The following is a 13,586-nucleotide window of genomic DNA, read 5'->3' on the forward strand; positions in this document are numbered from 1 at the left end:
GTCAACAACAAAAAAAAGTCTATACATCTTAACTATCCAAAACCTTTCACTCTTTTTAATACAGTGAACAACAGTTATCTCCTGACTTGTAATTAATCTCATCTTTTGTTCCTCATCTAGAAAGGCAACAGCTCATAAACCTCTGTGCCAGATGTGCTGAATGACCTTGCTAAGCCATTAATGACATCCGGTCTGTAACCAATCTGTTTCTATTGAAATGCTATGTAGCGACTGGAAGACAAGCACAAACAACATTACATCATAACCAGTACGTTTGGGTTCCAAGTAATTCATATAGCTTAGAAGGCTTAATTGCATTGATGTAATTATTTAAACGTTTCTGAACAGGGTATTTAGGATTATGTGTGGGTGTGGTACCCATGGAGTCAGTAGATAAAGATTTTTTGACACTATTTCAAGATCACTAATCAAATAAGTACAAACCCCATTTCCAGAAGAGTTGAGACATTTTGTAAAACGCAATAAAAACACAATCTGTGATTTGTTAATTCTCTTAAACCTTTTTTTAACTGACAAAAGTACAAAGAAAAGATTTCCATTGTTTTCACTGACCAACATAATTGTATTTTGTGAATATAAACAAATTTTAATTTTGATGGCTGCAACACACTCCAAAAAAGTTGGGACAGAGGCAAAATAAAAGTGAAAAGATTATATAATATCCAAGTTACACTGTTTTAAAACAGTCCACAATAAGCAGGTGAATTGGTAATAGGTGAGGGTATCGTGTTTGGGTGTAAAAGAGCTTCTCAGTCTTTGCAAGAAAAGATGGGTCATGGCTCACCACTTTGTGCCAAATGTCATGAGAGAATTGTCAAATAATTCAAAAATAACATTTCTCAATTCAAGATTGCAAAGAATTTGTTTTTCTCCATCTACCATACATAATATTGTAAAATAATTCAGGGAATCCAGCAAAATCTCAGTCTGTATAGGGCAAGGTAGGACACCTCAGTTGAATGTGCATGACCTTTGAGCCCTCAGACAGCATTGCATTAGAAACCGTCATGCTATTGTGTCAAATATAGCCACATGGACAAACTTTTGTTTTTCAAAACCATATTAAAGGACTATAAATACAAATATTACATTTATTATTACATATTACTCTTTATAATGTTATATTTGGCATAGAAACTACATTTTTGAAAGATTTTCACCCTTATTAATATTTCCTAGCAAACCAAGTAAAGGAAGATATCATGGCCAAAGCCCAAACATTTTTATCACTGAAAAGTCCAAGATATTATCTTTAAAAAAAAAAACACCAGGATGTAAAACTAACATGTATGATTTCGGAGTAAGTCACTACATAGATGACATATCAAATACATTATAAGACTAAAATGATGACGAATGTTATGGGTTGCCCTACATGGCTGAAGCAGAGGAAATGATAGACATGTAGTCAGAGCATGTCTCGGGGGAATCCATGAAGATAAATTATGTAATGCTGACCTGTTTTTTTTTTAATGATTTATTTTTATTATTTAATCCCACTATATAGGCATTTTCTTTTCTCTGATGCTACATAATCCCTCACTTATCCATCACACTCTCCTTCTGTCTTCCACTTTTGTCTGCATTTAATCTAGTATTTAGGTATTTTAAGCAGGATGCTTTCCTTTCTTAAAATGCTTAAAATCTTGATGATATAACAGGTTTGCTGTTCTGCTAAGTCTCTTGACCTGTTGAACTCATGGCATGTGCGGAGAGACTTTGAGAGTCACAATCGGATGAATTAAGTTTTTTTCCCCCTAAAATACCTCTCTACTTTGATCTTGCCATTCTTACAGCATTAAAATGCATCAGATGACAAATTCTCTCACTACTGATTACTACCAAATTTTCTACCAATTTTACCAAACCATGCTGTGTAGTTTTACCAGGACAATCACAGGTTTGCGATTGCCATCTATCTAAAACTTTAACAAACTGCTTTGTCTGTTTTCTGACCTTTTTTTAGCCAGCCAAGAGACACTTTGACATAAAAAAAAATACGATTTCCTTGATAGCATTACATAAAATCATCTATTAAAAAACATTATTACATTATGATAAATCTGTTATTAACCCATATTTTATTTATTCTTTTGTCTCTTCCTAGTCCTCTCCTACTTTCATCCCTCGCATTAAGCTCAGCGAGTATTGACCTAGTTTGTCAATCAACTAGCTTACTTTTTTCCCACATTTTTATTATAAATTCCATCAAACCAATTAACATTAAAGAATTAATCAACAAGCTCACCTTTACTGTGCTGTGTGACCATACTGACAAAGAGATATTTACATTTAATGATGGGTTCACGAGCAAACTAATCAATCGAATGTGACTTAAAGGGACAGTTCACCCAAAAAAGAAAATCATTCACTCACCCTCAAGTTGTTCCAAACCTGTATGAATTTTTCTTCTGCTGAACATAAAATAATATATTTTGAAGAATGTGAACTGAAGAAAGAAATTCATACAACTATTCCCTCACTCACACAATTCCATGTTAAACAGGAAAATAGATACGAACTACACGAGGACCTGAAAGACGTCAGTACAAAACTCTACCTCAAGAGGACGCTGTTAATCACTGAGCAGGAAACGAGGTCATATACATTATTAAAATAACAGGAAAGTGTACTAGAAAAACAGAGGCATAATAAAACAAAATTCATTTCAATTAAGATATTAATTGTGCCTGTTACATGAATCTTGTTACTTTGAATACAGAGAAATATATAAAACATAGCTTGTGATTTAAAAGGAACCTTTACATAAACTAAAAATAACAGTGCAAAAGAACCAAGCAGCTCTTGGTAGTCAATGTTTTCTTTTATTTATTGTTTCAGTATTGTAAATTGAACTTCATTTTCCAAAAATTCAGACCATCCCCACCTGAACAGAGGGGCGTGGCCTGTAGCATGTCAGCCAAATGTGGGAGGGGTTTCAAGGCTCTTACACTCAGTTTAAAAATGAAACCGTATTAGTTCAATGCTCTCGACATCCACACTGCAATCAGTGCAGAACCGAACCGAACCAAAAGACCACCATAACTAAACAAGAAAACCGTTATGCTTCGAGCCGTTTTCCTTTAATCTCAGTTTCTTTAATCCGACACCAATGATCCTACCTCTTGAGGCATATACAAGTTCCCACAAGAATTCCTGAACAACATGACAAATTTAACAGAATTAAGAAGTAAATTACTTAGTCATTTATTTATGGTCAAAATACATGTAGTGAAATGTTTCCCCAGTCTCTCTGCGAAACGGGTTTGGGATTCGTTACTCCACTGGCGCACTCAGTAAAAAGCTGATGGTTGCAAAATGAACCAAAAACCATTAAACAGTTATAATACTTAATTATAAAAAGAAATGCCGGCATCACTTAACATACCTTAAGTGAATCCAAAAAAATTTGGCAGCAAATGATGAGGTTTAAAGTCAGACTGCACAAACCACTGATACACATGCATACTCTGCTCATTCGCACAAAAGCATTCACACTCATGGTAATGGACATGTCCTGGGTAAGGGATGAGTTTCCTGTTCGGAAGGGCTTCATGATGTGGCACGTTGTGATTGGCCATGAGGACTGAAGGAGGTAAAATAAAAAGTAGCCCCTATTTTGTTTCTTCTATTCTTTTGATGCTCCTTAGTCCTCGCCTGCTTTCATCCCTCGCACAGAACCTTGGCTACGCATCTGAAAAATAAAAACAGATTTTTAATAATAATGACACATGGAAGAACACTACCATTCAAAAAGTTTGGGGTCGGTAAGGTTTTTTGTGGGCAGAACTGCGTTGCGTTGTTTCTACAGAAACACATACCTGGTCCAGCTCCCTCTGTGTCTCTTCCTCCATCCTACGAATGTCATCCATACTAAGGTCCACCCAGCGGTCCAGCCAACAAAAGAGCTGCCGGTGGAAATTAGTGAAGAGCCTTTTCTCCTGCTACTCAGACAGAGAGAGATGAGGTTGATGTTACTGAAAGTACAACAAAGACTTATCAACAACTGACAGCAGTGGTCTAATCTTCATGTAATGAAATATATCAAACCAGAATATATTTACATTTACTTTGCAGCATTCCAGAATTGTGAAGTACAAATGTTAGTAGTACACAGACGCCAGAAAGATAAAGGCGAGGAATATTTTTTTAATACAGCATAAGAGTAAGTTGAGCCCATTTTGTGTTGGTGAAGAGGAACCATATAGCAGTGCTGATGGATCACCTTATGAATGAAGTTCTCCACACGTCCCTGCAGACCCCACCAGCGAAAATGAACTGTCACCAGCTTATACGCAGTCATATAGGGACAGTTACCATTATGAAGCTCTTTCTGCAAGAGACAGAGATGGATGCATGAGGAACAGGTACTGTAGAAAAATCACTCTTTTTAGTACAATAAAATGTGGCATTTAAATTAGTGTAAATAGAACCTGAGCATAAAAGACTGTGAATGTAAATATCAATGACAGAGGCAACATTTGTTAAATGTAAAAAAAATAAATAAATCCAAGATGGCAGACAAGGTGAGAAAAATTGTGATTTCAAATAAACTATCAATAAAACAATTAAGACTGTGTATCAATAAAAATAAAATAGTAATAACAGGGTATATACTGAACTTCTTAAGTTGAATTTAATACATTTTACTACCTTTTTTAATACCTTCAAAATATTTTTTAATACCAGCGCGACTTCAAGCTGCAACTGTAGTGGCGTAAATGAAATATCTTTCCAAATGGAATAACATATTGCATCACAATGTAACGAGGTCATTATAACTTAACATCAACACTGGACTCAAAAACTGCCCACAGATATAAGAATAGAAATAAAGACAGAAGAGGAAGGAGACATCTTCTTCATAGATCATTAGTCAGTAAGTCTGATGTGTGAGCAATCTAAAAAAGAGGTGGCCGTGAAGTAAGCACAGGTGTTATTAAAATAAATTAAGCTGATACATTTAAGTAAAGCAGAGGGATTAATCAAGATGTCACAATGGGCCTTTGTCCATAGTTTTTAATCAATGTCAAAAAGTAACAATTGCATAACAATGTTGGACATTTGAATGAACAGCTACGCATCAAAATTTGAACCAAATTTCCAAGTGGTTCAATTTGGGCCTTGAAAAATAAAAAGAGGAAGCAACCAGATAAAAATAAAGTACAACTTTACACTGTAATTATATAAGTATGTGACAGATTTCACTGCCTGTAACATTGGGCCTATGTTGACCAGCCATTGGCATGTCTACTCATTTGGCCCTTAGTAGAATAAAGTGCCTTATTAATAAAGTGCAGAATATCTCGTTAACTATGTGCCATACACCAATCGGTTCTCTGCAATCACACTTCCCTATACAACCTCCACTTTAGGCTACAACGTAAATCCCCCTTTGAAATGCTGGATATAACAATCAAACTAACTTACGCAACTAACGAAAGAGTGGTGTTTAGTTGCTAGGTCTAAACACCACAGCACCTCAGCTCGCAATGTAGCGGTGGTGATGGGGCATAGCGTCTGCTGTCTGACGTCTGTCACGCACCTGTTGACGATACTGCTAGGACTACTGCTGGCAGTGGTTTGCCAGGTTATATTAATCGTCTTCTTGCAGACGTGGCAATAAGCCTCGCGGCTGTTGCCAACTACTGGCCTAAGCCAGTCTTTAAATCTTGAGTCCTCCAGCCAGAGGTCCGAAAACTTGCATTTCCCCATGTTTTAATTACTGAACGGAAGCGAGCTCACGTACATGTTTGGCAGCAAGCCAGCCGGGTACCCAGTTTGTTTCAGCGTGCGCGCGAACGAACACCACCTCACATGATATCGCTCAGGTCCTACTCTCAACATATAAATAAATCTACGCAAATTTTAGAAGAAAGGCCTGCACTTAACACAAATTGAAAATTTATCTAAAAAAAAAAAAATTGGGCTCGAAAATGTAATACCTCGTCAGATGACGTTTATTACTTTTTAATACTTTTTAATGCCCTTAAATTTGGCTAATTTCATTTACTACCTTTTACAACCCCGCAGACACCCTGAATAAAATATATCACTATAAAAAATAATAAGAAAAAAAAAATCTACTGAAATCAGTAGAGCTGAGTCTCAAGTTTATGAGTTGCTTCCAAACGTTTGAGTTTCGAAATTTCAAGGATGAAATCCAGCCATTTCAATATAAATCCACGCGATCAGGAATTTTGCGTGTGGGGGAAAGATTTCCCCACACTGACGTTCAGCAATTTAACATTTACCACATTGACTAACAATAAGCTGCTTGGGTTTAAAGTGACTTCTGTGCGAGCTGTGCTTCATACATCGCTACGCTTTTTCTTTTCCCATGAAATTTCACCAATGTGACTGACATACACTGTGTGTATGTATGTATGTATGCAGCTGTCACTAACGATTATTTTGGTACTCGAGTAATCAGTCGATTATTTTGACGATTAATCGAGTATCAGATTTTTTGTAGTAATAAAAATAAACCTAGGCAAAGATCTAAGCCTTAAAGGTGACTTAAAATATATATATATATATATATATAATAACAAAAAGGCAATAATATTTGGCTCAAATAAAATATCAAAAGCAAGTAATCATATGGTTTTATAGAACAACTCTGTTAAAATATAATATACATAATATAAACGTCATCTTACGTAAATCGTATGTACATTATGTTTAATAACTAATGCCTGCAGAGGCCACCAACGGCCTGGTGTTGTTTCACTCTACAGCAGATCAAATCCTTGTTTAACATTGGCCAAACAACATTTAATTCAAATGTTTACATAATCTTTAATATGTGGCCACTTTTTTATGATAGAAATGCTACAGCCACTAATTTCTTGAACAAGAATATGTGAACATCGAAACATCGCAAACTCAGAGCTAGGGTTTAAACTTTTATTTTGAAATCGTGACGAAGAGTTTGCATATATAGAAACATATTGATGTATTCTCCTGTGTTGGCGTAGGTTTATAAATGGTTTACCTTACAAATCTGATCTATAAGCAACCCAGTGATGGAGTCTGAGACGGACTCCATGCATGTAAATGATAACAGTTCATGTGGAGTAGCATTGTGTGAACAGAGCCGGATTTCAAAAATACACTTACACACACACACAGATATAATTAATTATATATATATATATATATATATATGATAGATAGATAGATAGATAGATATAGATATTTGTGTGTGTGTTTGTGTGTGAGATATGCATGTTTGTGTACCTTCCATTCAGGTCCCAGAGGTCCTCTCCCAGTTTTCTCCGAGTGGTAGATGGCGGGGTCCTCTTCTGGTTTATAGTCCTGAGAGATGAAAGAAACCATGATGGACGGATGATGCAATGGGAGTGTATGAGGAAGGAAGAAGAGAAATATTAAAGCAAAATAGCGGATCAACAGATGATTCTGTGCTAATAAGGTGTAGATTTGAGTTTAATCTGCAGGATTTTAAGCGCAACATGAGGAAGAAAAAGTTTAACACTGTATATAAGTATATAATACAAATGCTAGACAATTTCACACAAAGACAGAAATGAATTTTTCTAATTCAACTCACCACATCATCCACCTGAGAGCGATCAGCTATATCGATCGGCACAATCTCAATGTCCTCCCATTCCTCAGGAGGAAGACCATGAGGCTGCATAAGAGGAAAATTGAAACATTAGAATGAAAACAGTTTCAGTGGGATTTACTTACAAATGAGACTTTCAAACTGCCCTTTTTGTACAACAGGATCAAATAACATTTGTATAAACGAATAACTGAAGTCAAGCCCCTTTTCTATTCTTGCATTAGCCATGAATAATGCCTGTAACCATAGAGACAGTGGCTAAAAGTAATTAAGAGGGTGACGCCCATTACACCAGAAAGTCTTATCAAAATTCACATTATTTAATAAACAAATCTGATTGAGGCATAAGTTCATCCATTAACCATCCATCTTAATTAACCAACAACAGCTTTTTATTAATATTTTTAACTGATTACATTGGCGTTGCACCCAGACCAATAAACTAGTGGAAGATGCTCTGGTTGAAAAACTCCACCTGTAGCAGAGTTTTTGGGCATCACGAAAAGGCACTGATGAACTATGGACTAACACTCACATTCTCAGTTGTTCCTATGTCTGGTTTATGCCAGGTTTCAATCTTAATGAAGAAATCATCTTTCATGTACTCATTCTGAAAAGCAAAAAGCACAAGAGAGCATCACAAATGGAATCCATTTTTATTTCATACACAGTGTTTAGACCATTATAGACAACAGTGAGACATGCTGACTAAACTCTGATTCAGCAATAATGACCTGTGAGCGATCTAAAATGATCTCAGAGCATGATGATTTGAAAAATACACTTACTGTAACAACTGCAGGTTTTCCATAATCGATGCAGTTGTGGGAAAGAAAACAACAGATTTTTTTGTATAGATCAGTCATTTTTTTCTCAATGCATTAAATGAAAAGGCAAAAAAGGATTGAATCATACAATCCCATCACTTATTATCACATGCACAAAGCAATTAGTGTTTACTAACTAGTGCGACAGTATGGGTAGGCGTTCCAGGCTTTCTCATGAAAAACCAGGGCTCCTTCAGGGGCAAACATCTGAATAAAACCAGGAACCTTGCTGTAAAAGACAAATTAATATTCAAAATATTAGGGGAGACTAAATGCATATCAATTATAAGATTCAGAAGACCAATTACACAAATGCTTGTTTTCTCTAGCAGTGTTTTTTTTATGTTGGAATATTTTTGTGGAATTTATCCTTTAAACATGATATTTTTGTTTGATAAACAAGCGAACCAGTTCAAGACATTGAGACCAGGTTCAACTATTTAAAGAAGGTAGATTTTAATGTGGACAGATTTTATGAAATAATTTTATAAATTGTATTATAAGTTATTATTATTATAAGTCCTGTTACAGAGCGTATGTTTACCCAACAATGTACTAAAAAAATAAATTCTTTGTGTTTTTCAAAAGTTTTGCATACAGACAACAACGTTTTCAAAAAGATCCCCGTTCACACGGACCCGTGAAAAATACTAAAAACGCTGTATTATGCTGCCAGGCCAGTAGTTGGCGATGTCACTTTGTAAAGAAACACTATGCGCCCGTCGGCTGAACACGTTATATGCATGCACATTTTTGTAGTTTACACTGAGACGATAACAGTATGGTTTTCAAAATCTTTTGAAACATTTTTAAATTCTTTTTCAGTTTTCAGGCCCCCAAAAAACACTTGTAGTTGTGTAAATGAATGGCCAAAAAGCATAAAATGTTTTCTGTTTTTAGTTGAAAACGGTGTTGTGTAAACACCCACTGAGTCAAACAAACTGTTTTTAGTTTAAAACGGCCTATTTTTTCCCTAGGCAATATCCAAATGTTGTTGTTGTTGTTGTTTTTGCCAAGACAGAAAGTCAAAAGTGTGACAACTAGCCCCGACCTCCCATGTACACTACTGTTCTAAAGTTTCCTGTAAGAATTTTCAATGTTTTTAAAAGAAGCCTCTTATGCTTACCATGTCACCAAACCTGCATTTATTTGAAAAACAGTAATATTGCGAAATATGCCAATTTAAAATAACTGTTTTCTATTTAATTATATTTTAAAATGTAATCTATTCTGGGCTGACTCTTCAGCATCATTACTCCAGTCTTCAGTGTCACATGATCCTTCAGAAATCATTCTAATATGATGATACGCTGCTCAAAAAACCTTTCCTATTATTATCAATGTTGAAAACAGTTGTTCTGCTTAATATTCCTGTGGAAACCATGATTTTCTTTTCAGGATTTTTTAATGAATCCTTGCTCTGGCTCCCTGTCATGTATAGGATTGACTTCAAATTCTTATTATTTGTCTACAAAGCCCTCAATAACCTGGCACCTTAATACTTAACTGATTTATTACTCCCATATCCACCTTATTTCTCAACGTGGAAGTAAGGCGTTTTCTGTGAATGTGTGAGACTTCTGGTTTATTAGCCGCTATAGGGAAATAACGAGAAGAATATCAAAGTGAAGTAAACTGTAAAACTGTTTGCGCTACAAACCAGCGTGTTTATAATTAAGACAATACATTAAAACAATATGGTAAGAAATAGCAGTTTGCAATATCAAGCAGCATAACAAGCTGTTTTGTACAGCTAAAAATAACTGGAAGCGAATGACACCAGAAGCCAGACACATTCAATTTACATATAGCCACGCCCACTCTTACTTGAAAAAATAAGGTGGATACCCTTTCTAGAATCTTGTGCCCTTGGCCTACTCACTGTCCATAGAGTTAAACTTAAAAATTGTGGTGATCACAGTTTCGCTACTGCTGGACCAAAACTTTGGCATAGCCTTCTTCTTTACATTAAGCGTGCCCCATCTATCACTGCTTTTAAATCCTATCTTAAGACATGTTTATTCTTCCAGGCTTTTAACATTCCTTAAAGCTGCAGTCCGCAAGTTTTGCCTCTTTGTCGCCATCTCTGTTTAAAACCTGCAATTGCAGTTATTTGTGGAATTATCATCTTTACGTGGGTTGTGCATCGGCACGACTTCTCAGCGCAGATGAATCTAATGTTTGCTGTCAGTCACCACATCGGTGTGGATACTGTACTTCGGAATCACAGATTGTAGTCTTGGAAATATGACCAAAATAAGAATTTTCACCAGAAAATGTCATTTGAACAAGTAAGTAACATGTCTGCTACTTTTGTTCTGACCAACTGAGAAAACAGCATTACAATAAATCGCATTGCCAATGGTGATTAAATCTAACGATCGCTTATTTTGGATCACGTCAAACCGTTCAAATTATTATTATACTTTGTTCTCAAATTGTTAATGTTAACAACATAAGCATTGCGTGACTATGTGTATTTAGTGTGTATTAGCATTACCTGTAGATTTCAATTTCTGTAGCCATTCCACAGTCCGTAGTCTTTTGCTTTTGACTACGGGTGAATCTCCAGTTGTCACTGATGATTGTCATTTGGACCTTTCTGGATTACAATCCGCCATCAAAATGATAAGTTTAATTATTGCAGCTGCTGTGAGAAAAGGCTATAAATGATTCGCTACCAGCAGCATCCTCACATGCGTTATAGCCTACTAGCTGGTACTCCTTCATGTAAACAGACGTGACGTAATGACGCAAAGACGAACGGCGGCATGCCCAAATTTCCTGCGGAAACCCACCAGTACCGATTTTATTTTAAAACATTATTACAAGCTTACCGTTGAGAATCGGGCTAAGGTAAGGAGATAGTTTTGAACACTGGCTGGTTATGTACTTGCTCAAAATTTGATTTTGGATCATTTTTAACCAAGAAAAAGTTACCGACTGCAGCTTTCAGTATGTTATTTTGGGTCTCTCTTGTATATTGTTTGTTCATTTTGTTTATATTTCTCCATCTTGTTTCCTTTTAATTCATTGTGATTCTTTTATTTATTGGAAAGCAACCTCGGTTGTGTTTAAACGTGCTCTTTAAACATTGATTGATTGAACATTGATAGAAAGTTCATTTACTTTAAACAGAATTTCTTGTAACAATGTAAAAGTCTTCACTGTCACTTTTGATCAATTTAACGCATCCTTGCTGAATAAAAGCATTAATTTCTTTCATTTAAAAATGAAAGACCACAATTTTTTGAACTGTAGTGTATAATTTCACTACATAAAACTAGTATAGTAAATGTAACTGCTAAAACAATTCTGGTATCACAGTCTTATCTTACTGATAAGGTGAAACCACGATCAAAGCCTTTACACATGCTCTCACCTGTGTATGTGGTAGATCTTGTGGGTGTACTGGCCTTTCTCGCCGTCCTTCTCGTAAGGTTCATTTCGGAGGACCTCGATCCCTTCTCCTCCGCCTGTGTTGTTCTTACTGGCCTCTGCAACTGAGTACAGTTGGCCAACCTGGTACTGAGAGGGGGGGGAGGGGGGGGAAGGGGGGGGGGGGGGGGGTGTTAGGGGTATTACATAAATAACTAATGCCAACTGTTCACCGCACAATAGAGACAAACAATGTAATGTAGAAGAGGTGCTGCTGACTCCATCAAAGTGAAGGGAGCTGTCTAAATATTTGCTTGAGCAATAACAGAAGCACAGATTCCCACTGATCACAGAAGACAGAGCAGCCGGTTATTTTAATAGCAATGACTCTTTCTCTTACCTCTTCTACTGAACATGGCAACAGCACCTGGCTGAAAACAGAATTGAATAGAGGATTTAAAAAAGCTAAGAATTATTTATTATCTCATTATTTATTATCTCATATCAATCGCGGAGCGATTGTATAACGGGCGTGTCGTTAGCTGGCCCTGCATTATTGTACGATAAACCAGCGTTTTATCAACCCGCGGAGTCTGAACTCAAAATACTACTCTTCTTAAATGCCCATCCTATCATGTGTTTATGAATAGCGGCGCTGGTGGGGACGCGGTCCATAAAACACACTATAATGCTGTATCAGGCAGGCTAAGCGGCTAGCGCCGACCAGCACATCCAAATCACGGGCTTAAAATGCACTATTCATTATGCCATATGGGAATATGCTTAAAAAACGACAGGCGCGTGATGTACGATATAACGCAACTGAACCTAGATAATGTATACTGTAAAAACCACTCACTATTGCTTGACGAGTACCATCCCGAATCTGGACAGAACGGTACATTCAACAACAGATTGCGGTCGCCGGAAATGAGCCGCGCGCGTCATCAGTGGAGAGGGGCGTGAAGAGGACGCTCAGGGTCTGAGGACAGAGACCATGATGGGAAGGTAATTTCGTGGGATAGTCTCTCCCTATCAGTATTTTTCTTTCTATCTTTCTTTTTTTTTCTTTTTTTCTAAGCAAAACTGTACAAATAAATGTACAATGGTTTAAGATGGTTTACAAACATGACCATGTGAAAACGGTCAAAAAAGAACAGCCAACATTTTACCAGAATGGCTTAAACTGTTATCATAGACACAAACCAAGGTGTAGAACAGCCTTAATACGATATTAATGTTACACATTATGCATCTTTTTCATCATTTAATTTCTAATTTATTTAACTTTGTTGTGTACAATGAAAAATTAATGTCTAATGATGATTAGTAATGAATATTTCACCTAAAAATGAAATTGCTGTTCATGTAGGCTTACTTATCCTCATTTCATTTCAAACATATCAAATATATAGGTTTTGGTGATCACTGACTTTCATTCATTGTATGAAAAAGAAATAAAAAAAGAAAAATTATCAAAGACATTTCTGAAAATGTTCCATATGAGAAAGTCATACAGGTTTGAAATGACAAGCTACTTATTATAATTCAGTTAATTTGCTTTTTTTTTTTTTTTTATAACTACACTTTGGCATCAATATTATTTCTTTTATCTTTGTTCTGTAAGCTATTAATTATATAGGTAACACTTTACAATAAGGTTTCATTTGTTAACATCAGTTCACTATAGTTAACATTAACTAAGAATGAACAAGACTTCTACAGCATTTATAAATATTAATATTAATATTGATTTCAGTATTTGCTAA

General features: G+C 35.9%; 1 protein-coding gene across 1 annotated transcript; it reads right to left on the reverse strand.

Moving 5' to 3' along the window:
* Positions 1 to 2,826: 2,826 nt before the first annotated feature.
* Positions 2,827 to 12,827, reverse strand: pitpnbl (phosphatidylinositol transfer protein, beta, like). The gene is made up of 11 exons (XM_051888138.1): positions 12,677 to 12,827; positions 12,218 to 12,248; positions 11,822 to 11,967; positions 8,577 to 8,668; positions 8,401 to 8,408; positions 8,148 to 8,222; positions 7,595 to 7,678; positions 7,264 to 7,341; positions 4,247 to 4,354; positions 3,843 to 3,965; positions 2,827 to 3,715 (listed from the first exon to the last, which is right to left on the reverse strand). The coding sequence occupies exons 1-11, from the start codon at positions 12,763 to 12,765 to the stop codon at positions 3,668 to 3,670; spliced, it is 882 nt and encodes a 293-aa protein (XP_051744098.1). The 5' UTR covers positions 12,766 to 12,827; the 3' UTR covers positions 2,827 to 3,667.
* Positions 12,828 to 13,586: the final 759 nt, after the last annotated feature.

Source organism: Ctenopharyngodon idella, chromosome 3, assembly GCF_019924925.1.
Source record: "Ctenopharyngodon idella isolate HZGC_01 chromosome 3, HZGC01, whole genome shotgun sequence".
Taxonomy (NCBI): Eukaryota; Metazoa; Chordata; class Actinopteri; order Cypriniformes; family Xenocyprididae; genus Ctenopharyngodon; species Ctenopharyngodon idella.